The sequence below is a fragment of the Coenobita brevimanus genome, chromosome 15 (genome assembly GCF_032717465.1).
Source record: "Coenobita brevimanus isolate Jiangsu-jjx chromosome 15, ASM3271746v2, whole genome shotgun sequence".
NCBI lineage: Eukaryota > Metazoa > Arthropoda > Malacostraca > Decapoda > Coenobitidae > Coenobita > Coenobita brevimanus.
In genome coordinates, this window is record NC_136968.1 from 35079262 (window position 1) to 35106740 (window position 27479).

The window sequence follows — 27479 nt, forward strand, 5'->3', positions numbered from 1 at the left end:
TACTCTCCATTTTCTATAATTTTCTCCATTTCTATAATTACATTGGCTCTAATAATTATAATCTTATAAGTTCTATCAGCGCGTAGATGTTTGAATTTTTCCACGTTTGACACCGCTACGATTGTTTCCGGTACATTATCAAACGTTTTTTCCGTTACTCTCCATTCTTCATCTCTATAATTTTCTCCCTTTCAACAAATGACTCTAATAATTAACACCATCTTCAATTATGTCGAAGCAGGGAGGTCTAAACCCTTCCATGTTTCTCACTGCAACTCTAACTTTGTCTAGTACTAACAAAGCCAAGATGTCTAAATTCTTCTAGGTTTCTCGTTCCTATAATTCCTATATTTTTCTAATTTCTCATTTCTATAATTCCTATATTTTTCCAATTTCTCGTTTCTATAATTCCTATGTTTTTCCAATTTCTCGTTTCTATAATTCCTATATTTTTCCAATTTCTCGTTTCTATAATTCCTATATTTTTCCAATTTCTCGTTTCTATAATTCCTATCTTTTTTCAATTTCTTGTTTCTGTTCTATAATTCTTTCATATAATTTCGCTCTCTGTTATTTTGTTTTTGTTTTTTCTTGGAGGGAACAATTTGTGGGCTCCTGGCCTTAGGTTCCTTCTTCCTTGCATAATAATAATAATAATAATAATAATAATAATCCCAGTCACAACCACTTCATGTTTTCTCTAGTATGTCCCTTCTAACAACCTGGTTTGAACTAATAACAAGACTAACAACTAACTCTAACAACAAAATCAATGTTAGACGATGAGTGTTCTAAGTATGTACTCAAATTTCCAAAAAAAATACTAATTAAAAAAAAAAAAAAAATCTTTATACCATACTTAACCCCAATTATACCTACCTTAATGCCTTCAATCCGGTGACTTATTCTGTCGTTTATTCTTGCTACCACCAGATAATTTTATTCCAATTCGGAGAGAGAGAGAGAGAGAGAGAGAGAGAGAGAGAGAGAGAGAGAGACAGAGAGAGAGAGAGAGAGAGAGAGAGAGAGAGAGAGAGAGGCTCCTCCCCAAACTGCATAAAATCATCCAGTTTGTGCTTAAAATAAACCAAATAAGTCATTGTACTGAAGTGGTTTTCATTTAGCAACTCAGCAAACACAAAAAATAAAATAATAATAATACAATACAACCTCACATTTTTGCCATACAGCACAAACACAACACCAAAATCGACAACTGTTTTCGCTTTTTTTTTTAAATTCCACGCTACAAACAAATGATTTTTATATTTTCCTTGTTCTTCCTCGTTTGTATCTGCTTCAAAAATTTAAAATGGGCGGGTGAGAGGGAATTTCTAACCATCATTAACTGAATGGGTTTGAAAATACATGTGATTAGGGAGGAAAGGACTAAATTGATGTCTATTACTGAGATGGTCAACTGAATTTATGTCTATTGATGTCAACTAAATATATGTTTATTGATGTCAACTGAATTTATGTCTATTACTGTTAACTGAAATTATTGTATACTAATTCTCTCCTCTGCTATATATATTTGTGTTTTTTGTTTTTATTTTTGGATTTCCTCTGATATAAATTCGTGTTTTTTTTTCTCTCTGTTTTCCTGCGACATATTCGTGGTTTCTTTGTTTTGTTTTGTTTTTTTCTCTGACATATACTTCCGTGGTTTCTGCTTTTATTTTCCTCCGACATATAATTTTGTGTTTTTCATTTTTTGCTTCCCTCTGACACATACTTCCGTGGATGTTTTGTTTTTGTCTTTCTGCGATGATGGGGTTGAAGCAGCTCAGTCAATCACCTCCATGCGGAACTTGCCGGCCGGAACGCTCAGGCCTCCGTCTTCATCGTCCTCACCGCCGGGAGAGTCGTGATATTCCTCAAGCTGGAAGGCGGCGGAGATGGGTTAGGCGTACATAGTTAGAGAAGTTAGAAAGATAGAGGAGAGGTTAGAAGGATAGAAGAGAGGTTAGGAGAAGTTAGAAGGATAGAAGAGAGGTTAGGAGAAGTTAGAAGGATAGAAGAGAGGTTAGGAGAAGTTAGATGGCTAGAAGAGAGGTTAGGAGAGGTTAGAAGGATAGAAGAGAGGTTAGGAGAGGTTAGAAGGATAGAAGAGAGGTTAGGAGAGGTTAGAAGGATAGAAGAGAGGTTAGGAGAGGTTAGAAGGATAGAAGAGAGGTTAGGAGAAGTTAGAAGGATAGAAGAGAGGTTAGGAGAAGTTAGATGGCTAGAAGAGAGGTTAGGAGAGGTTAGATGGCTAGGAGAGAGGTTAGGAGAGGTTAGAAGGATAGAAGAGAGGTTAGGAAAGGTTAGAGACAGAAGAGATGTTAGAAAGACAGGAGAGGTTAGGAAAGGTTAGAAAGACAGAAGAAGGGTTAGGAGAGTTAGAAAGATAGATGAGAGTTTAGGAAAGGTTAGAATGATAGAAGTTAGGAGAGGTTAGATCAAGTTAGGACAAGCTAGGTTAGGTTTGGTAAGCAGAGTAAGTTTGAACTGGGTTAGGATAAGGTACAATTGACTGGCTTATAAAACACAGACTTCAAAAATATTATCAAGTTAAATGCGGATAGATTAATATAACATGTAAAGTATATAATATGGATATAACATGTAAAATATATAAATCTGTAACATGAATATACAGCACAGCAATTAATACACCAGATACAGCACTATCTAAACATCACTCTACATCATACAATTCTACTCATGCACTACACATCAAAACATCAACACACAGCCTATAAAATCAAGCCAGACAGAAGCATATACCAATTATTATTACATTCTGGTACAAAATTATAGCCAAGAAATTAATACAAAAGAAATGGCAATATATCTTTAAAACTATGTACTCCAGGTTTAATACCAATCTAAATCCCCCCCCCAAAAAAAAAAAAGATTACTTAATACAAAGACAATGGCAATATATCTTTAAAATTGTGTAATCCAATTTTGGAAAAAAAAAAAAAAAATGAAGCCGGTATTATCATGGGTTCAGCAAGCTCCCTAACACCTCTTCCTTGGTGATTTATTTTGCTAATTACACCTTACTCTCCTATCCTCTAGTAAATGAATCCTCCTATCATCACCATATTCTGAATAAATAATGTACGAAAGGATATCAACCAGCCATATCTGAAAATAAACTACTAAGGAGGAGATGCTTGGGAGCCCTGTTATCCAATGAAAGTACAGGGTTAAAAAAAAATCTATTTTATCAAGTATTAATATCATTCCCAAAATCCCAAAATTTTTAAAAGACCTGAAATGGAATATATGTACAGGGTGACTCAAAAATAATGCTCCACTAGATTTCCAAGGCAGTGTGTCTTGTGGGGACGGCTCAGTCTGCCGGTGTGGGTGCGGCAGTGGGAGTGGGAAATAAATAAACGATGCAGGACAGTTGATAATGAGTCTGTGTCAACGTTTACCTATTTTGTGCCAATTTTTTGTATTTATTTAAAGGCTTGTAAAACCGGTGCATCTAAAAAATATATAAATATTATAAATACACACAGATCCATTTCAATACAGTGGATATATGCTGGAAATATAATAATGCAGATATATTTTAATGTGGATATATTTAAAACAGTGAGGTATACTGCAGGGAAATCTGAAATGAAATACTGTACACTGAAAAAAAAAATAGAACTTAAATTTTGTGTAATTTCAAAATGATTATATTAGTGCCAACAAGCAATATATCTAAAAAAAATAAATAAAAAAATAATCATTATAATTCTTTACCAAATGGGTGCAGCCTTCCCATATTTTCCACTGAGATGAGTCTTTCACAGGATACTTGTTATTTTTCCTGGCTTTCCACAGCTACTGGGAATTTTTATAAGCTTACCTGTGAAAGCTATAAATATTCCACCGGCATCTGACAGGTTTTAGGTTCAAAGGCTGGCTGTTAAATGAGGGTTAGGTTACGTTAGGCCCGGTCAAATCATTCCCATAGCTCTGACACAGTTATTCATGTTTTCTTCTGCATACATTAGACGAGGCAAGTTAGAAAGGTGGCTGCTAAACAAGACAGCCAGTCGGAGAGATCATTGGTAAACACAGAGCCATGGGTGACCCGGCAGCCTCCTTAAATAACCCAAAATTGGTATACTCTGCTTTGCTTTTTCCAATCATTTCTTGCTGTCACAGTTTAACAATTGACTCTCTGTGTTGCAAATGTACCAAAATTACTTAAGATCGTGAGTTTGTTATAAGATAGGTGGATTCGCCGCACTCGTTTAGTAAAGAATTACCCCACAAAACATTATGTACAGGGTGTGTCAGGAGTTGATGCACTGACTACACATCAGTGCACTAAACACCTCCCATTTTCTAAGACTTTTTGACACTCACCCGTTTTCAATGCCAGTCTTCCAGTGAATTTTGAAATCACTGGAACAAGTATTTTTATGAATCATTACTATATTGTCTTTTTTGCATTTATTAGCATGAGCTTTTTATTTTTGTTTCTTATTCTTTGGTGCAAACTGACATACTGTACTGCACTACCATACTGAGGACTACCCTACTGTTTATTACTGATATTATTATTATTATTTATTATTATTATTATTATTATTACAGTAAAAGTCCTGTAATCCAAATGGCTAGGGACAGAGGGGTCTTTTGGACTACCGTTTTTTTCGGACTATTGGAAGGGACCTCTTAAAACATTAGAAATATGTACATGATGATTAACACTTTCCAGTTTGGTGATACTATTTTCAGTCAAGGGAATATTTGAAAACGCTTAGAAAAAAAATATGGGATAAACATTATGCGCTCTTTCAACGTATACCTGTCACAACCATTTTACTTTATGCAATATCACTTTCGTTTTTCTTGCATCTTATTCCACAAACCCTCAGCTTTTGAACGGTATAAAAGCAAATCCGCTAATCCACGTATCTGGGGGTGAAAAAACGATTGGAAAAGAAAAAACTCACGTGCACAGCTGGGTAGGAGGGAAGGAGAGTGGGGATGGGGAGGAGAGTGGGGAGGGGGAGGAAAGTGGGGAGGGGGGAAAGTGGAGAGGGGAGAAAGTAGGAGGGTTCAGCTGGCTGGAGGTGGGTCAGGCCTTGAGTTTATCGCTTATTGTGTCACAGGCTTTTGTTTATCTGTTTTCTTTCCACCACAACTAGTAGGTGTGGCAGACAACTGATATTTTTCCTTTTTTTTTTTTTTAATGTATGGAAGAAGGAACCAAAGGCCAGGAGTCCCCTATTGGCCCGAAACTCAAGTGGGATTATCAGCAGAGCGTCAGACTGGGCACAGGTATAAAATGAAAATGGCTGTTCTCCCCGCTTCCTGCCACTCCCCGTCGCCAGCGGGATTTTGGCGCCGCCTCAAAACATTCGGAGTATTGGGATGTTCGGATTATTGGTGGCTGGATTGAGGGACCTTTACTGTATTATTATTATTATTATTATTATTATTATTATTATTACTGTACCATGTATTATTATTATTATTATTATTATTATTATTACTGTATTATTATTATTATTATTATTATTATTACTGCCACCTACTATCCTTTATTATCATCATTATTACCTACTATAACTACTGCAGTACATATATAATAATTTTTCAAACAGCCTGCAGCATAAAGTTCAAAGCAGCAGCAGCGTACACACCACCATCCCAGCCTACTACCGCCAACCATTAACCGCCAACCACTACCACACAGCACTACCATACACCACAGCCAGCAACACCTACCACACAGGGCTTCAAAACTGACCAGATCGTTAGCTTTTTTCCGAAATTAGTCATCCGGCTCAAAAACCAAGCCTTCCAAAAATGAAACACCTAAAAGAAAGTGTAAAAAAAAACAAATAAATATAAATACTGTAACTTCCTTTTTTGTGGGTTGGAAAATAAAAAAATATACAGCATTATTATTATTTTTTTTTTAATTGTTGTTGTTGCTGATCAAATCCAGTCTGTCAAGCTGAGCAGACCCATCAACCACATGCAAGCAACCACCCCTGCGCCTCACCACAGTCAGGTGTGGGGAATAGTGTGGAGGTTTGGTTCCAGGATGGACACGGCATATGCATCTCCACCCAGTTAACAGGGGCACCATACCAGGCTCCACATCACCCTGTTATTTGGTTATATGGTTACCACCCAGCACTGTAAATGGTTTCCTGGGTTACAGGAAACCATTAGGCTTGTCACTCAGTGTAGAGCCACCTGGAGATGAAAGATGAGTAATAAGCAACACGAAGGAAAAGTAGAAGTGGGGGGAGAGAAGTGGGGGGAGAGGAGTGCAGACAAAGAAGTGCAACAGAGTGAAAGAGATGAAGGAGGCAGTAGGCAGCACTACATCAAGTGAGTGGATGCCGGATGCACCACCAACCACCCATGTTTAAAAAATTGTAACATAAACAAATACTGTATACTTCATTTTAAAGAAACTGTAAAATGACAAAAATATAACATCGATAACTTTAAATATTTCAAGGAACTTTTCAGGTTAGACTAAACATTAAAAAAGAAAAAAGGAAATAAATAAATAAATAAATAAAAAACTGTTTCCAATATGATCTATAACTTCAATTATTCTATGGAATTTTTCAGGTTACAACAATTATTAAAAATTATAAGGAACAAAAATAAATAAAAAATAAAGTTTTGAAAATGATAACAGACATATATACACACAAAGAGATGTAACAATTATTAAAAAGAATAATGAATAAAAAAATTACTTCAAAAATAAAAAGTTTCAAAAATTATAACATATATATATAAACAAAAGAATAACAGATTAAGGGATAAGTTATGATAATCTCAACAGAATAAACAAAAGAATAACAGATTAAGGGATAAGTTATGATAATCTCAACAGAATAAACAAAAGAATAACAGATTAAGGGATAAGTTATGATAATCTCAATAGAATAAACAAAAGAATAACAGATTAAGGGATAAGTTATGATAATCTCAATAGAATAAACAAAAGAATAACAGATTAAGGGATAAGTTATGATAATCTCAACAGAATAAACAAAAGAATAACAGATTAAGGGATAAGTTATGATAATCTCAATAGAATAAACAAAAGAATAACAGATTAAGGGATAAGTTATGATAATCTCAATAGAATAAACAAAAGAATAACAGATTAAGGGATAAGTTATGATAATCTCAATAGAATAAACAAAAGAATAACAGATTAAGGGATAAGTTATGATAATCTCAACAGAATAAACAAAAGAATAACAGATTAAGGGATAAGTTATGATAATCTCAACAGAAGAAAATATCATTGAACATTTATAAATCACACAGATGGAATTGTAAACCATATATACATTTAGCACTAACAGAAAAAAGGTATATATATATAAACTTGATAGCTGTCATCCAGGCACTAAATCTATTTGAAAACAGTAAACCATGCAAAAGACTGCGATGAGGCTGGAAAAAAAAAAAACTCACATCAAATTCTGTACGCATTTGAAGCATATGGTCTCACGGAGGTTAATGGCAGTTGTTTACAAAATTTAAAATAGAAAAAATACAGGAGAGATTTTTTAAATTTAGAAATGAAACCAAATGAGATTTTTAATTTAGAAATGAAATTAAATGAAAAACCATGTTGTAGTTTCCAATACATGATTTTTTTTTTTGGAGGGGGAGATATTTTAGATCATATAATATTTTACAAAATTTAACAAAAATTATTATTATTATTATTTTTTAGAAACAAAATGAAATGAAAGCCCAAGTGAAAAATTCTGAAACATTATTTTTCTTTCCTTTTTTTTAAACTGAATCTCAAATCAAACACAAATCAAAACCTTAAACCCATAACAAGGGTAAGGTAATTTTTCTTTAAGTATTTTGAATTAAGAAAAGACAATTGTGCTTAAAAATAAATAAACAGAATTTCGAACATTTAAAGCAGCCAAAAATACAACATGAAATAAAAATAAAACTGCCAAAAATCTCCACCTAATAAAAAAAAAAAAGGTGAAAAAATAAGTCAGCGTGTGAAAAATGTTGAGGTATTTACTCACTAGACTTATAAATGGTCCAAATTCCTGAATCTGGGCGAGGGAGCTGGCATGGAATTAGAAGAGTTTAAAAATTAGGTGTTAGAAGGTTAGAGAGAGAGAGAAAGAGAGAGAGAGAGAGAGAGAGAGGTTAGGTTAAGATATGAAGGGAGGAGAGAGAAAAAGAGTTAGGACAGAATTAGAGAGGAGAGTTAGAAAGTTAGATAAAATTAGACAATAGAAGGGTTAGAGGAAGAGCTAGGTTAGAATTAGAAGAAGGATGTGTTGAGTGAGAGAGAGAGAGAGAGAGAGAGAGTGTTAAGCCAGAATTAGAAGGGAGGGTTAGAGAGATAAAATTAGATGATGGGAGAGTTAAAGAATCAGAAGGTTAGAATTAGAAGAAGGAAGTGTTGAGAGAGAGAGAGAGAGAGAGAAATATTAAAATCCCACAACTAAATTTTTACAACTAAGTCATATTCAAAATACATTAGTCAATTTCACTCATAATATTTCTAACACACTCTATTCTTCAAAATCTATGTCCATCAGAAATAGATAAAATGAATTAGTAAGGATAGAATACAAACATCTATGGCAAAAAAATAGACAGATACATAGATAGATAGATGGATAGATAGTTAATCAGATAACTGACAGATGGATATTAATAGTAACTAGAATATGAGGAATAATAAAAAAAAAGTGCTATTATGACAGGGAAAAAGTTAATGGTAATAAATAAATAAATTGGTTATAAGAGCAGTAGAGAGAGAGAGAGAGAGAGAGAGAGAGAGAGAGATTAATGGCTATACAGTATTATTATGCAGAGGTATAGAAGGTAATGGTTAGCCTGCATGCCAAATAATAAAGCTATACACCTTTCATTTTAACTTGGCCTATAATTATCATCACTCATCTGGCCTTTGGTTCTTCTTCCTTGAAAAAAAAAAAAAAAAGAAAGAAAAAAAAAAAAAGCACAAAAATACAGTGATCCGTTGTTTACCATGCATATTTTTCACCGAGCCTAGTGCGTGTTGACAAAATCTGCACAATAACAAAAGCACAGAAGCTACGGGATTTATCCTAATTGTAAACCATTTACAATGCTGGGTGGTAACCACATAACCAACCCATACTTGCTCTCTGTGTGTCAGCAAGTGGGTTGGCAGAGGGTTAGTGCCCCTCCCTGTAAAACAACTAACTCAGAGACGAACGGCCACCCCCTGCTGGACTATGGCATCTGGCTATAAACAGATGGATTAATATTATTATTATTATTATTATTCCATCCATCCATCATCCAATCCTATGTTGCCCCATGAGGGGTGTAGGAACCCAGAGCTAGGCAAGTTGGTCCTGACATTTAAGATGAGAGTGACCAGCCTCACTCATCCCTGGGTGGCAATACGTGAGCAGTAAACCCCAACCACCCCTTGGATATAAACCTTCACCGGCTCAATCCAACCGGAGTGACTTAATTACCCACTAAACCACCAGGCACCAATTATCATTACTACTACTATCATTATTATTAGCTGGATAACAGCATGTGGCTAATGACAGAGAAACAGAACGGCAGACGTGGAGGTTTTTATTTAGCAGAGACAAAAAAATGGCCACTATAACCAAATGCACAATAACCAAGGAATCACTGTATCAACACTAAAATATGGTGCTAGTCATGAAGAAGTGCCAATGAGAGGACACACAGCAGTAGCATCATCTTTTTCTACCACTTAACAACATGGAATAAGCCAGAAAATGCCAAAATTCTGGGCCAAGTTAAGGTGAACGACATATAGAAGTGAAACAGAGTGATCAAACTTCTTTTTATTTTCTAAGTGCTTCAGTGACCATGTAATTATTATGGATTTTGTCTTCCCCTCTGTATACCCATTTTTCACAATACACCTCCATCAGTCCTGTTAACTTCAAAGGAACATTTTAAAATAGTTATAATGGTTAAATCCTACATATCAATATGTTTTATATACGTACACTTCTACACTAAAAATGCTAATAAGAGTAAATGCCGGGAAGGTCGTTAGAAAAGTTAATGCCCACAACACATGAGAATAAAAAAAATATAATAAAAATAAAAGGTAAATAGATAAATATCCACTCGTACCCCAACAAGCTTTTGGCAATTATGAACTGTGTGTGTTTTTCCATTTCACAGCGTTTTAATCACATAATGTTTACGAATGACCATACATCTGTCAAGAGGAAAAAATATATACCTTCAACCTTCACTATGCTAATACCTTCCTTGTCATAATAAAAATAAATATCTTTTAATTTTCTATATGCTACAACGTACTAGATAAAAATACAGTATACATGTGCCATAAGCATCCTGTGAATAAAACCTTGGAAGACAGCATCCTTGGACATCCTAGGAAAAGAATATTACACCAACTATTTGAGGATATGACACCTCCTACAGCATCCCATAAAAAATATATATCAGCCTACCCTCCACTACCTCCTCATAATATATAAAAATTCTTAACAAAGCATTGTTTTTTGGACATCCCAGGAAAAGAATATTGCACCAGCTATTTAAGGATATAACACCTCCTACACCAACAGAATCCCATTTAAAAAAATAATTAAAAATAAAAATAACCTACCCTGCACTACCCTCTCACAAAAATAAAAATAAAAATTCTTATCCAAACAATTTTTTTCTAATATATCCCTAACATTGCCTAAACCCATACTAAAATAAATACATAAGAATTCATAGTTTAAAATAAATTAAATTATCTGGAAGCAAACTGTGAAGGGGGTTAGTTAGATTTCCACTTCAGATGACTTTACAAAATGTTAATTAATTTATAACACTCAAACACACACAAAAATAATTGATGGAGAACTGACTTATCCAACTAAAATTGCAGTAATCATTTAATTCTTTGCTTGTTATGTCCGAAAATCATCCTAAGTTAAAGTTATATAAGTCATTAAAGAAATTATCTCATCAATTAATTCTTTAGGCTTCAGAACATGTTTAAACAAAATTATTATGCACACTAGTGTACTTGGTATTTAACTGAAATCGATTGCATTAACAGTTTTATTTCAATTTAAAAAGGGCTCTTCTCTTATTTATGAGAGTCATGCATAACTGGAAGAAAAAATATATAATGAAAACATCAATATTTTAAAACCCTGCAATGAAACAGAACAGCTAAGAATATCCCAAAGGAAATGAAGAAGCTCAGCTCAGAAAATTTACATTAAAAAAAAAGTCAGTGATACGAAACAACAACTACCTAACAGAACTACGAAAACTCACTTCTCCACCAATCGGCTTTTTCGGGTTATCCAAACAACACGGCAATCGCAATGTAAAAACACCTACGTTGTTATCAAAGTCTATGTTATCCGTACACACGTATGGTAAAAATCCGATTATCCACAAACCCGATAATCCAGAGAACCGATAAAAGTCTTCTGGGCAATGGTTAGGAATTACGTGGTCTAGACTGTATTCACTACGATTTTTCACTATTACTTTCACCGGTGTATTAAAGCCTTTATTGTCATGTTTATAAGTTGAAGGCTATTTACATTTACATCATAAAACTAACACTGTAATTACTGTCATTCTTCCTATCTCCTATCCAGCATACCCTTTTTATCCTAACCTGGCAGAGGACATGGAAAACACACTATACTCTGGTGAAAGAAAGCCATGATTGAACTGAACTGAGAGTACATGTTTAAATATTTGAATTTTGACGCGAAATGCCACAAGACCAGCCTGTCAGAGAGTACGAATATGCCTTGACAACAGGATTGTAATGCTTGAGGCTTGCTATTGATGATTAAAACAAGGGCATTCCAGTTTTATCCATTGTGGGCCATACGATCACCATTCCCTATGTGGGGGGTGCACACTCTTTTTCATTTTTTAATAGCAGTGGTGAACTCATATAGTGCATTGCCTGTTAGCTCTCCAGTTTTTATTTTTCATTATTTTTTTTTTAGTTATATATATACACTGCAAAAAGGCACAATATGATACTGATCTAGTGGTTCAGGTGTGTTATGGTGTAAGATATTTTACAGATTTACCTCTTTTGTTCAAGATCTCAGGCACGGCAGCATGCACCCTAGACTTAAGATGGCCACGCATCGGCTGCCTCAACTACTGAGATCAGAAACACCTTGAGAACATATCAGAACTGTCTCAAACTCCAGCTAAACACTTCTAGATGTTCCGCATGGATAATCGACTTTGTACCACACATGGACAAACAAAGGGTGTGGTGGAGTGTTAATTTCTACGGTTATGATGTCTACGGTTAACAGGTCTACAGTTACCCTCCCCTCCTCCTACACACCATCTGGTGGTAGTGACTAGCACAACGGGCAAACCTCTGCTCGTGCTCAATCGAAGGACGTGCTGGAATCTACCCTATTGAGGAAGAGTCGCGTCCACTCGCTATCTGACGTATCGGTGCGAGGCATTGGCTGCAACAGAGGCACTTGCTGACTTCCTGACTCATACACTGACTCAATGCCTCACCACAACAGGCTCAGTTGACTAATACAGGTCTATCTATCTATCTATATCCAGATGCCATAATCCCAAAAGGGGTGGCCATTTGTCTTTAATTGTTTTACAGGGAGGGACACTTAGCCTCCAACAACCCACTTGTTGACACAGGGAATCATTCTTGTGTTATTGTGTATTTAGTGGGTTTACCTACCACTTTCCCTTAACAGTTTCTTGGTGTACATGACATAATAAGAACACTGTATGCTGAGTTTTGTCTGTTTAATTACAGTACAGTAGACCCTCATTATACGCTGGTCTGATTCACACGAAACACATTTGGAGCGGTACAATAAACCTCAACTCAAAACCAAGCAGTGTGGTAAAATTGCACTGATGTACAGGAAAATCCCAAAGCCGAACCCTGCCCCAGCTGCTTTACCAGGCACACTTTGTTTTTTACTTTCCCACTCACACAGGCACACTTTCCCCCCTCCTTGTCCTGTCTCCCACTGGCCTTGATCTGCTGCCCCACACACCTGTATCCCATGTGACTCACACTGCACTTGTATCTGAGTGTAATCTGTATGTGTGACAGCATCAACCACTCCCACACCTCCTGCCAGTGGATCAGCCGGACAAACTCCACTGAGTTTAGATAAGACAAAAGGAAATACCAAGCCGGCTCACCGCTTATGACTGAGTAACAGACGCAGCATATTTTTTTGGTGTTAATGAACCAAGCATCAGGACTGTGAGGAAAAGCAAGACAAAATCCTGCAGGGTATATAACTTAATGGTGGTGAAGACATGTTACATTGGTGGTATGTGCAGAATAATGTGCTACAAAATGGTGTATATGAACATCTGTGTGCAACATGAAGTAGAGATCTTGGTGGATTGTGCAAGTATGAGGTTCAAGGCAGGTGATGAGTACACTAAAGTGGCCAAACTGATGCCAGCAGAGAGTCCACCGCCTTTCATTGCCAGTAAGGAGTGGTTTGCAATGTTATGTGCAAGGTAGTGCTCTACGCGAGGCTGCAGGTGCGGATGCAGCTGTGGCCGAGGGTTTTCTTAACACCTTCGGGCTATGCAAGCTGAAATTGATTGGCTCCTATGTGCAGAGAAAGAGCAGGTAATAAACAAATGAGCGAGTTGTGTCAAGAACTTATCAGTGTTTACCTGCCTCCTGCCCCGCCCCTGACGCAACACCAGCCACCTCAGTGCCTCGGTCCTAGCGCAACCGCACCACCAGCCTCGCCAATGCTAGTCTCTGATGACCAGGGGGAGAGCGAGTGTGAGGGCTCTGAGGCCTGGCCCCGGCCCTCAAGGGGTTAGACATGCTGCACCGTACCTCTCCACCAGCCCATCAGCCTCGGACACCCCCCCACCCAACACCTCCCAGAGGAAGTGTAAAATACCAACTGTTTACCAGGTTTTACTTCTCATTTCACACTATATTATATCTAATGATACTCCCTGTTTTTATGCTTCCTACAGGGTACTGTGTAGCATCTATGCAACTGTGGGGTGAATATTTTCAAAAGGTCCAAGACTTTGGGAACATTTTTTGAATTCCCTTAACCACATCAGGTACATAACAGTAGTTCTTATGTGATGTTCAGTGCAATGCAATTTGTATGGTATTTTTCAACGATATGTTCCCTGCATAAAACAAGGGTCCACTGTACAGTAATGTACGTCAGTATCTGTGTAGAGGCAGCTGACCTATACCAAAGTATACTGACTCAGCAATGCACATGACTGGTAAGACTGACTAAATTTGCTCACTAATATAGTGTACTGCTCACCAAATCTGAAACGTAAAAACAGCTCTTGACGGATGCTGCACAAGACCCAGTGCTACACAAACACCTCCAGTAATGCCACCACACCAGATGTGAATGACACAACACTAATGTGTCTTCAATACAGGTGGTGGGTATTACAGCCCACGCAGCAACACATGGAGGTGTGAGGCATCTAGAAGGTCTACTGGGCCTCAGGTACTGGACTGTCAAGCCTATGCCCAAAACCACAACTAAACCCCACTGACAATGCAACTCTGGGCTTAACGAACCAACACAGCAGGTGACAATGATGAGTTATGACGCCGAGTGGAAATAACCCCATCACACTGACCAAGATTCATACTTTGTTCTTGCTGACATCAGATTATTTCATTTACCTTAGGAACCCCCTTCCTCCCTCCCTCTCCCTTTCCCTTCCCTCCTCTCCCCCTCTCTCTCCCCTCCCCTCCCCTCCCCTCCTAGCTACAGGATTAATGAAGGCTGTATCAAACACCTCTCGCTTAAAAAGTCATCCTCAAACTTGAATAAAATAATTTGATGAGCATGAATAAAAAAAAATAATAACAATGTCATCTTACTCAAGAGGTTAAAATGAGTGTCAAGAATCAACAATTATTTCTGGCTAAATTCAAAAAAAGGTTCTCTGAAAACTGACAATAAATGCACAGGAGATAAAAATATACAAAATGACTGCATATTATGTAAAAAAATTAATAAATAATAATAATAATAATAAAAAATTAATAATGTAATATTTATCTCAATTTACTTTTAAAAATATATCGTCTCTACACCACTGCTCATTTCAAGGCAGCCTAAATATCATAATCTGTTAGTAGCATTTATTACAATTTATCATGCTGACTTGGTAATTATATGTTAGTAAATATTTTAGGGTTAATTAGCTGGTTATTCATCACAGGTGGAGGCAATCAGGCATTATTTAGATGGTTAATGAATGACAACAAGGGAGAGTCATTTATTTATCACATCAGCATTCATTAGTTATTTAAAAGTCAACACTGCATGAAGGAGGAGCCAGAATGAAAGCCCAGTGATAAGTGAAGGAAGAAAAGGGAAATATACTTAACCTAGTCTGTAAAATGTCTTCTTAATCTCTACCTGACAATCTGGTTTGGTTTGCCGGACAGTGATCAAAGTGGAATCATAAAATACTGTACACTAACTGCTTAATCTAGAACCAGAATGAAAGCCTAGTGATACGTGATGCATAAAAGATGAGTACCTAACCTGTTCTGTATAACTGTCTTCTATTCTTAGTCTCTACCTGCAAAGTTGATTCAGTTTGGGGGACAACTCTCACAGTCGTTTCATTTATAAAAGCTCCAATGTGTTTGCATACATCAGCCTTGGTCACCTAATGGCGGCTCTCCACGCTGTTTGATCTCTGGCAGCCTCGCCGTTCAGTCCCTAATCCCTGAGGTCACACTCTATGCCCTCATCCCATGACTGTTTTGGTCTGCCTCTTGCGACCATACCCTCATGGTTCACATTTCTCACTTCCTGCACTCAATTATCATCCTCCATCCTCTCCACATGCCCAAACCACCTCAATCTACCCCTCCTCATCACAACACCAATACACTCCAGTCCCATCCTTCCTCCCAAACCACCTCAATCTACCCCTCCTCATCACAACACCAATACACTCCAGTCCCATCCTTCCTCCCAAACCATCTCAATCTACCCCTCCTCATCACAACACCAATACACTCCAGTCCCATCCTTCCTCCCAAACCATCTCAGTCTACCCCTCCTCATCACAACACCAATACACTCCAGTCCCATCCTTCCTCCCAAACCATCTCAATCTGCCCCTCCTCATCACAGCACCAATACATTCCAGTCCCATCCTTCCTCCCAAACCATCTCAATCTGCCCCTCCGCATCACAACACCAATACACTCCAGTCCCATCCTGCCTCCCAAACCATCTCAATCTACCCCTCCTCATCACAACACCAATACACTCCAGTCCCATCCTTCCTCCCAAACCATCTCAGTCTACCCCTCCTCATCACAACACCAATACACTCCAGTCCCATCCTTCCTCCCAAACCATCTCAATCTGCCCCTCCTCATCACAGCACCAATACATTCCAGTCCCATCCTTCCTCCCAAACCATCTCAATCTGCCCCTCCTCATCACAACACCAATACACTCCAGTCCCATCCTTCCTCCCAAACCATCTCAGTCTACCCCTCCTCATCACAACACCAATACATTCCAGTCCCATCCTTCCTCCCAAACCATCTCAGTCTACCCCTCCTCATCACAACACCAATACATTCCAGTCCCATCCTTCCTCCCAAACCATCTCAATCTACCCCTCCTCATCACAACACCAATACACTCCAGTCCCATCCTTCCTCCCAAACCATCTCAATCTACCCCTCCTCATCACAACACCAATACACTCCAGTCCCATCCTTCCTCCCAAACCACCTCAATCTACCCCTCCTCATCGCAACACCAATACACTCCAGTCCCATCCTTCCTCCCAAACCATCTCAGTCTACCCCTCCTCATCACAGCACCAATACACTCCAGTCCCATCCTTCCTCCCAAACCATCTCAATCTACCCCTCCTCATCACAACACCAATTCACTCCAGTCCCATCCTTCCTCCCAAACCACCTCAATCTACCCCTCCGCTTTAATCCCATAAGGGGTGGCCACAAACAAATCGCCTCCGTGTCGCCCTGTCCCCTGCCATTTCACTGCCCTGCTCCCAGTTCACACACCCCTCTCTCGTATATTTCTCCACTCCATCCCTCCATCTCATCCTTGGCCTCCCCCTCCCTCTTTTGCATGACAGATAATTCTCCAGCCACCTATAGGTTTGTATTCTCGTTACTTAAGTAAGCTCTCAACTAACACCTTTTCCTAGGTGATTTATTTTACTTATTACACCTTACTGTCCTCTTCAGCAATACATAAGGCTTTCTAACATGGCTATACTTTGCAGTAATAACATAAAAGGATATTAACCATCAATACAGTAAAATAAATCACTACAGAAGAGGTGTTAGGGAGCTTCCTTACCTGACAAGAATAGACCTTAAAAAAAAAAGTCCTCAGGGTGAAGAACTTAAATCCAGTCCATCATATGAGAGTAAATACGTTTCCTTTTTCTCATACTTTCACTTCATCTCTGGGCCGACATTCAGTTCCTCACAAAAAATATGCATTACAGTACTAGCAACCGGGCATGGATGTGATGAAAAACGGATGATCTGGCCGTTTCGGATGTCAATAAGGGGTATGGGTTAATTTCAGCCGTCAGTTCAGCCACAAGCACATCATGTAACCCAGCCTGACCTATCAAGTAATCCATGGCCATCCTAACCTGCCCTACCCTACCCTACCCTACTCTGCCCTAACCTAACCTACCCTACCCTACCCTAACCTGCCCTACCCTACCCTACCCTACTCTGCCCTAACCTAACCTACCCTACCCTACCCTAACCTACCCTACCCTAACCTAACCTACCCTACTCTGCCCTAACCTACCCTACCCCATTCAGCCCTAACCTACCCTACCCTAACCTAACCTTGCCTAAGTCAGTTAAACCCAACCTAAACTTCCTTCCCTAACAGTCATACATACTTAAACACAGCCCAACCCAACCTAACCAACCCAAACACAGCCCAACCCAACCTAACCAAGTCAAACCCAACCTAGCCAACCCAAACCCAACCAAACCCAACCTAGCCAACCCAAACCCAGCCTAACCCAACCTAACCAACCCAAACACAGCCCAAACCCAACCCAGCCAACCCAAACACAGCCAAACCCAACCCAAACCCAACCTAACCAACCCAAACCCAACCCTATCAAAATAACCTTTACAATTTAACTAACTCATTTATTTTGAGGCCAAAGTGCTATCAAAATGTCTATCTATCTATCTATTTGTGTCTATCTGTCTATTTATCTCTGGCAAGGAACCTAAATCTCAGAAGGAGCAGCCACAAACCAATCACCTCCATGTCACCCTTCCCTCCACTATCACGTTGCCCTCTCTCCAACTCACACCCCATCCTCCCTCATACACCCCTCCACCCCATCCTTCCACCTCATCCTCGGTCTACATCACCTCAATACAGATCCGTAAATAGATACAAAAGTCTATGGAGAAAAAACGCATAATTTGAAAAGACAATAATCAACATTTCAAATTTTTGTACGAGATTTTCAAAGTTTTTCACCCCTCCATGTTTTCCTCCTGTAAACTGGCTTTCAGAAAAATAAAGAAATAAAGATAAGAATAAAGATCTGCTTGACGGACAATAAGGAAAATAAAGACAATCGGTATTTCATTTTTTGGTAACAGATTTTCAAAGATTCTCATCCCTGCTTGTGTTCCTTCTGTAAACTGTCTCTTGGAAAAATAAATAAATAAATGGAATAAAAATAAAGATCCACCTGACAAATAAAGACAGGAAAATAAATGATACCGGACACCTGTTTGAGGCAGTAAATTAAAGAGCCAGGGATATTTATTTATTCAAAAATAAAATTGAAAAAGAAAACAGCTTGTCCTTCTAAAAATAATAATAGTAATAATAATAATGATAATAAATAAATAAATAAATGACCTGTAGAGAAAGATGAAGTGTTTGTAGTTACTAAAAAAATTGCTTGGAAAATAATTAGGCAGGTACCCTTCCTACAAACCCCCCATTCAAATTAATCTTCCCACCAACTCACCTTTCTTTTGATCATACCTTGGCCTGAGGTGGTTTAGTCACACACACACACACACACACACACACAAAACTAGACTGAGAAAACCTGTTATCTATTAAAAAAGAAAATGTGAAACTAGACACACACACACACACACACACACACACACACACACACACAAACTATACTGAGGAAATCTGTTACTTAAAAAAAAATCATGTGCAAAGCTAGACACAGTAAGAAATATAAAGTTGCTTGGGAAGGAAAATCTCATGACTAATAAAAAAAATAAAACTCTTCCTATTATTACATGACTAAGATATTTATAAAACAAAAATAATAATCCATTGCCAGACGCCATGTATCCCAAACGGGGTGGTCAAGGGCTTTGAGTTAATTGTTTTACAGGGAGGGGCACTAATCCTCCACCAACCCCACTTGACACGTAGGGACGAAAAATAATAATAATAATAATAAAATGCACAATCTTTTCCCCTCGAGACAACCGCTCACTGTTACGAAAAATTAATCCACATCTACGCTTTCACACAATTACCTCGGAACAAATCAATCGCCGAAATAAATCCACACTTACACTTCCATACAATTACCGTAGCTTACTCACCAGAATAAATCCACACCTACGCTTCAACACAATTACCTTACTCACCAGAATAAATCCATACCTACGCTTCAAAACAATTACCTCACTCACCAGAATAAATCCACACCTACACTTCAACACAATTACCTCACTCACCAGAATAAATCCACACCTACACTTCAACACAATTACCTCACTCACCAGAATAAATCCACACCTACGCTTCAACACAATTACCTTACTCACCAGAATAAATCCACACCTACGCTTCAACACAATTACCTTACTCACCAGAATAAATCCACACCTACGCTTCAACACAATTACCTTACCAGAATAAATCCACATCTACACTTCAACACAATTACCTCACTCACATTAATAAATCCACACCAATCCTTCCTCCTGATAAAATGGCCTCACACCAACTCCCTCTCGTTGCCAACTCACCTCCTCTCCCTTGATCATGCCCTGGGTGGAGATGGTGGTTTCAACGCGCTTGATGGACGCCTGGTGGATGTCGGAGTCGAACCGGATGCACTGGAAGCGGCGCATGAAGTACACGATGGGGATGGGCAGGAACCCGGCCAACAGCAGGCACAGGCACGCAAACATGGCCCAGCCCGGGTATGCCTCCTTCACTGCATTGCCCTGAGGAAATGATAAAGAGTAAAAACCAGTCCATTCCTGTTTTACTCTGATTCAGGTGATACAGGGTGGCTGTGTGAAGCTGGGAAGTGATACTGTACCATTTTTAACTATCTATCTATAGCCAGACACCTTAAGCCCATAATGAGTGACCACAAACAAATCATCTCCAGATTATCCTGTCCCCTGCCAGTACACTCCCCACCCCCCAAACTCACACCCCTCTCTCATGCTCTTTTAACTCTAACTTGGCCTAAAATTGTCATTTCTCCATCCTGAATTTCCAACCATATATTTTAGCAATCACAGTAATAACTCTCTCTCTCTCCACATACACACACACAAACAGACATATACTCAATCACCATACATACACAACACCATTCACCTTGGACATCAATCACTACACTCACACACCAATCACAAACAAAACACACACACACACACACACACAGTCTCTCCTTCTCACCAGCTCGGGCTTCCAGGCAGGGTAGTCTGGGGGGTGTGTGGCGCGATAATAGACAGAGGCGACGACCACAACAAAGATGGTCATGGGTGACAAGTACCGCCACGTGGCCTGCCAGTACAGGCCCGGCCGCTGACCAATCATTCTCTCGATGTCGTCGGTGAAGCGTTTGTGGCCGTAGACGTAGCTGATGACGATAGACTCGAAGAACGCGATGATGATTAGGCCCATCGAACCGGCGAAGGTGTCGAACATGCCCAGCCAGTACTCCCCGGCCCCAGTACAGAAGATTAGGCCAACGAGAAGGCTGGAGAGACACACACAACCTGAAAGTATTGGTATGGTGCTGGTCATTATCATCATTATCATTATTATTATCATTACTATCACCAGCACCATCATCATCCCCCTCCTCCTCCTCATCATCATCATTACCAATACCACCACCACCATCATCATCATCACCCTCCTGCACCTCCTTATCATCATCATCACCACCACCACCACCAACACCACCACCCTCTTCTCCTTCTTCCTCCTCCTTCTCCTCCTCATCATCACCATCACCACCACCACCACCACCTACCACCACCACTCCTAACCTAACCTAAACGAACCTACCCAACCCTACCGTAACCTAACCTAACCCAACCTACCCAAACCAACCCTACCCTAACCAAACCTACCCAACCCTACCCTAACCAGGCCAAACCGACCCACCTGTGAGAATCTCCTTGCGCACCCTGGCGAACACCTTCATATCGAACATGTTGGTGATGACGCCCTCCATGGTGCCGAACTGCGACCCCAGACCCAGCGCCAGCAACATCATGAAGAAGCACACTGACCAGAAGTTGGACCCAGGCAGCTCCACGATGGCCTGCGTGAACACGATGAACGCCAGACCCGTTCCCTCGGCAGCCTGTAACGCGAAGAATAGGGTGAATTTCAAAGTACATGAGATTTCACACAAGATATGTACTCTCGGTGGCCTGTAACGTGAAGAACAGAGTGAATTTCAAAGTACACAGGATTTCACACAAAATCTGTACTCTCGGCAGCCTGTAACGTGAAGAACTGAGTGAATTTCAAGGTACACGAGATTTCACACAAGATCGGTACTCTCAGCAGCCTGTAACGTGAAGAACAGGGTGAAATTCAAAGTACCTGAGATTTCAAACCCGTATGTGCTAAAAAAAGAGGACGTTTCAGCAGATTCAAATACCAGTAAAAGCGATTCCAAACTTAAACAGATTGAAATAAATACCGGACATTTCAAATTTTCAAGGTTCAAAGGCAAGGTTTTTCAAACTTCTCCATCCATCACCTAATTCTATTCTGGCCCATCAGGAGAGCACGGGGCCAGGAATACGCTGCTCAGTCCAGACATTTGAGAAGAGGCTGACGATAATGACAATAATGACGATAATAATGATTCATTCATTCATCATCTAATCCTAAGTCACCCCATAGAGAAACGTAGGAGCCCGCGGCTAGGCAGGTTGGTCCTGACATTTAAGATGAGAGTGACCAGCCTCACTCATCCCTGAGTGGCATTATATGAGCAATAAACCCCAACCATCCCTTGGATATAAACCTTCACCGGCTCAAGCCAATTGGAGTGCCTTAATTTCCCACTAAACCACCAGGCGTCATAATTTGGTTACATGGTTACCACCCAGCATAGTAAATGGTTTCCTGGCGTACAGGAAACCATTTGGCTTGTCACTCAGTGTAGAGTCACCCACAGGCAGAAAGAAGAGGAAAGAATGAAAGAAAGACAAAAGAGGGAGTGTAAAGTCACCCGTAGGAAGAAGGAAGAGGAAAGAATGAAGGAAAGACAGAAGAGGATGGAAGGAAGAGAGGAAAGGGCAGGCACCCAGGAGCAGCGCTACACAGTGTGAGTGGATGGCGAGTGCCCTTATATACCACTAAAGCACTCCTGCTGCCAAACACACAACCGTCCACCCACCTGGTTGAGTTCATCGGTGATGCAAGCAGCACTACATCGAGTGAGTGAATGGTGAGTGCCCCTGTATACCACTAAAACACTCCTGCTGCCAAACACACAACCGTCCACCCACCTGATTGAGCTCATCGGTGACGCTGCAGTTCTTGATGTGGTGGTGCAGCTCGTCTTCCCAGTGTTTCTTCAGCACGGGGTAGATCTGCGGCCACACTGTCTCGTAGTTGTCTGCCGTCACGTTGATCGGGTCCGTGTGGTTCACCAGCGTCGGCAGCATCGCGTTGAACTTCTCGATGTTGCTGGCGGAGAGAAATACGTGTGAAATACGTGTGAAATTCATGCTGGCAGAGAGAAATACGTGTGAAATACGTGTGAAATTCATGCTGGCAGAGAGAAATATGTGTGAAATACGTGTGAAATTCATGCTGGTGGAGAGAAATACGTGTGAAATTCATGCTGGTGGAGAGAAATACGTGTGAAATTCATGCTGGCGGAGAGAAATACGTGTGAAATACGTGTGAAATTCATGCTGGTGGAGAGAAATACGTGTGAAATTCATGCTGGTGGAGAGAAATACGTGTGAAATTCATGCTGGTGGAGAGAAATATGTGTGAAATTCATGCTGGTGGAGAGAAATACGTGTGAAATTCATGCTGGTGGAGAGAAATACGTGTGAAATTCATGCTGGTGGAGAGAAATACATGTGAAATTCATGCTGGTGGAGAGAAATACGTGTGAAATTCATGCTGGTGGAGAGAAATACATGTGAAATTCATGCTGGTGGAGAGAAATACGTGTGAAATTCATGCTGGCGGAGAGAAATACGTGTGAAATTCATATGTGATGGCAGGAGGAGAAACCCATCATCCATTCACTCACATGCCTGATGAGAGAGAGAGAGAGAGAGAGAGAGGGAGAGAGAAAGAGAGAGAGAGGGAGAGAGAAAGAGAAAGAGAGAGAGAGAGAGAGGAAGAGAGAAAGAGAGAGAGAGAGGGAGAGAGAGGGAGAGAGAGAGAGAGAGGGAGAGAGAGAGAGAGAAACTAAATGGATGGAAAGATACATACATACATAGAGAGAGAGAGAGAGAGAGGGAGAGAGAGAGAGAGAGAAACTAAATGGATGGAAAGATACATATATACATAGAGAGAAAGAGAGAGAGAGAGAGAGAGAAAGAACTAGCTACTGGCATCCTCATTCCTCTCAGCCTTTCAGTTGGGGCTTCATTTATTTATTTATTTTTTTTTTTCCTTTTTACCCCCAACATCTGGCTTTAATGATCAGTATGGATGCTCTCTGGATCCTACCTCACCCCATCCTTATGTGGGAAAAAAAATACTGGATGAAAAAGATGAAGATATGCTGGTGATGATGACAATGGTGGTGGTGGTGGTGGTGGTGGTGGTGATGATGACAATGATGATGATGATAATGATGGTTATGGTTATGGTGATGATGATGATGATGGTGATAATGATGATGGCAACAAAGACGACGATGATGATGATGATGATGATGATGACAGAAAACAACAATCACAGCGACAAAGATGATGATAATGGTGATGACGATGATGATGACAAAGACAATGATGGTGATGATGATTACAACGATGAGGGCGACAAAGACAACGATAACAATGACGATGCTGGCGACGAGAGACCACACGCACTCACTGTTCAACGCATTTTTCGTAATTTGCCACGGCCTTGAACCCCAGGACGGCGAAGATGTCAATGGTTGCAAAGGTGGCCGTGAAGACCGTGATGCAGCACATGAAGAGGGCATCACGCTTGCAGTTGTTCTTCATCGGGTTGTACGAGGCGAAGGCGATGAGGGAGCCGAAGGACAGGCCCAGGGAGTAGAAGACCTGACAGGCAGCGTCCATCCACACCGTAGGATTGATTAACTTGCTCATCTGTTTGGGGGGCAAAAGAAACAAGTAAGTACAGTAATAATTAAATCCATTTATCTACTGCCAGACACCTTAATCCCATAAGGGGTGGCCAACAACAAATCGCCTCCATGTCGCCCTGTCCCCTGCCTTTTCATTTCATAAATATATAAACTCAACTAATTAATACATAAAAACAGTTTTGAGAGATTCTGGAGTTAGATCTACTACATTTTTTTCCCACCTTAAAATTTTGCATGCCAGGCTGCTGTATCATTGGTATTTTATCACATATAAAGACTCCAACGCTCTTGCATGCATCGGCCTCGGTGACATAATGGCGGCTCTCGATGCTGCTTAATCTCTGGCAGCCTCCCTATTCTTCTTTTTCATCCTTATGTACCATGTCCTTTCCATAGCGCTTCTTCGTGACTAGCATTAGACAGAGAGATGGTAGTTTTGGCTTCTCTCTCTCTCTCTGATTCGATTTAGAGTCTACTTAACCAATTTATGCCTCACTCACTCACTCAGTAAAGAAAACTCACTTCAGCCAGGTCTTTTTTGATCTGCCTCTCACACAAAGAATAACATCCCTTAAACCGGGCCTAAAATGACACACAAGAGCAATTAGTGTACGTACATCAGGGGTGAACATGTGCTTGAGCCCCTCCCAGGCGCCCTTCAGCGTGACTGCCCTGCCGAAGAAGATGACCAGGATGCAGTACGGGAACAAGGCGGTAAAGTACACCACCTGCGGGACAGACCAGCAGGTATGAGTTACAGGAGTAGGTATAGTAGAAGTGGTACCAGGATTGATGAGTTTTATTAGTTATTATCTATCTATCTATATACCTAGGCTGCTTCCCCCAAGGAAAGGGAGGTAGCCGAGACAGGACGACACACTCCCCATTTACTCATCCATTCAAACACATTCATTCGCATCTTAGCCCCAAAGGGGAGAACGGACAGATCTTCACCGCACCACACCGCACAAGGGTCAACTGCGCAATTATTATTATTATTATTATTATTATTACTGTTATTATTATGACCATCATCATCATTATTATTATTATTACTACTATCATTATTATTATTATTGCAGTATTATTATTTAATTCATATCAACTACACACACACACACACACACACACACACACACACTGGTCCAATACAGTACTATGAAATGACATGGATTGATGTACTGATTGGACTATCTTAGGAATCTATTGAGAGAAAAAACAAAGACGCCATCACAGAAATAAACATGCAAATATTGTCCTTATTCAAAAAAAATAAAAAATAAAAAAAAAAATAAATAAATAAACTTTGTATGTTATAAACTCTCAAATCCAAAATTCCAATTAAAAAAAAAAACTTTTCCTCTTTTTTTTTTTTTTAAGTGATATAGTGCAGGTTTGGCTGTTCTTATTTTCTGATTTATTTATTTATTTATTTATTTTTTGCATGTATGAGAAGAATTTATTGCTTACTAATGTCCAAATGTGATAATCAGTGCATTTGATATTTTTTTTGTACATGTGTGAGAAGAAATTATTAATCACCATTATCAATACATCAGGCACCTGGTGGTTTAGTGGGTAATTACTGCGCTCCAGTCGGATTGAGCCGGTGAAGGTTTATATCCAAGGGATGGTTGGGGTTGATTGCTCATGTAATGCCACTCAGGGATGAGTGAGGCTGGTCACTCTCATCTTAAATGTCAGGGCCAACTTGCCTAGCCCCGGGCTCCTACGCTCCTCATGGGGCAATGTAGGATTGGATGACGGATGGATGGATGGATCAATACATCATCACAGGGAAGGGATTGAAAGGGTGTTGTTGTTGTTGTTGTTGTTGTTGCTTAGCCCTGGTCTGTGTGGCCAGGTGGACCCACTGATGACAGGTAAGCATCTGGTTCTGTGGTGCCGTCCTGCAGATTCAGTACAATACATGCACCGTGTAGGGATCCGACGCCCCTTGTGGCAGACAGCATCCCACCACGGTCAAACCAGGATCCTTATTATCCAGAGGTGAGGTGCAGGGATATACTGGATAAGATTTGGCTCCTGGGTGAATGCCACAGATGCACCACCCGGGATGCACCGTGCCACCACATGCAGGCTCTTGGTCAACCAGAAAAGGGAGTTAGCTATTATCAAGAGGTGAGCTTCAGTGGCATACTGTATGAGGAGATTTGGGTCCTGGGTGAATGCCACTGATGCCCTTGCGCCGTGCCACCACATGCAGGCTCTCTATCGGCACCAAGAGGGAGTCACTCATGCGTCTGTGCCCACCTTGCCGGATGACTGGATGCCTTTCATGATGCACAGCCACACCAGGATCCAGGAGAGGGTGAGGCACAACGCCATCCACCACTTCACCCCGCCGGTATCGCTGATGCTGTCCGAGGCGTCGATGGTCTGACGGTACCAGAAGTAGGCCGTCTCGCTGCTCAACGCGCACTCGTCAATCTCCTCCGTCTTGTTAAGTTCCTCGATAAACTCAGTCGGGCAGGTGGAGAAGGGCAGTGGCGACTGAAACACCGAGAATGACTCAATAACATCAAAACAACCACGACAAAGATGATATGAAGACGTGTAAGAAAACAGTCTATCCATCTATAGCCCGACACCCTAATCCTGCAAAGGGTAGCCACAGACAAAACGCCTCCAGGTCACTCTGTCACCCATAAAATTTCTTCTGTTTTATTTCTGTTCCTACTACGCTTTTATCCCTCCTTAACAGATCCCTTCCTTCCCATCTTCCACATACCTGACCCTCCCTCCTTGCTTCCTTCCTTCCCATCTACTATTTTCAAATCCTCCCTTCCTTCTTCCTTCCCATCTTC

General features: G+C 40.1%; 1 protein-coding gene across 1 annotated transcript in view; it reads right to left on the bottom strand.

Annotated features, from left to right (window-relative positions):
* Nucleotides 1–1701: 1701 nt before the first annotated feature.
* LOC145390775 (sodium-dependent neutral amino acid transporter B(0)AT3) overlaps nt 1702–27479 on the bottom strand; it is a 58044-nt gene continuing 32266 nt past the window's right edge. Inside the window, exons 3-10 of the mRNA XM_080265576.1 lie at nt 26926–27165; nt 25269–25379; nt 24411–24652; nt 22856–23036; nt 21492–21693; nt 20775–21097; nt 20108–20308; nt 1702–1885 (exon numbers count right to left, since the gene is read on the bottom strand). Of these exons, the coding sequence (XP_080121702.1) occupies nt 1790–1885; nt 20108–20308; nt 20775–21097; nt 21492–21693; nt 22856–23036; nt 24411–24652; nt 25269–25379; nt 26926–27165 (1596 nt within the window). The 3' untranslated portion in view covers nt 1702–1789. The remainder of the gene's footprint in view (nt 1886–20107; nt 20309–20774; nt 21098–21491; nt 21694–22855; nt 23037–24410; nt 24653–25268; nt 25380–26925; nt 27166–27479) is intronic.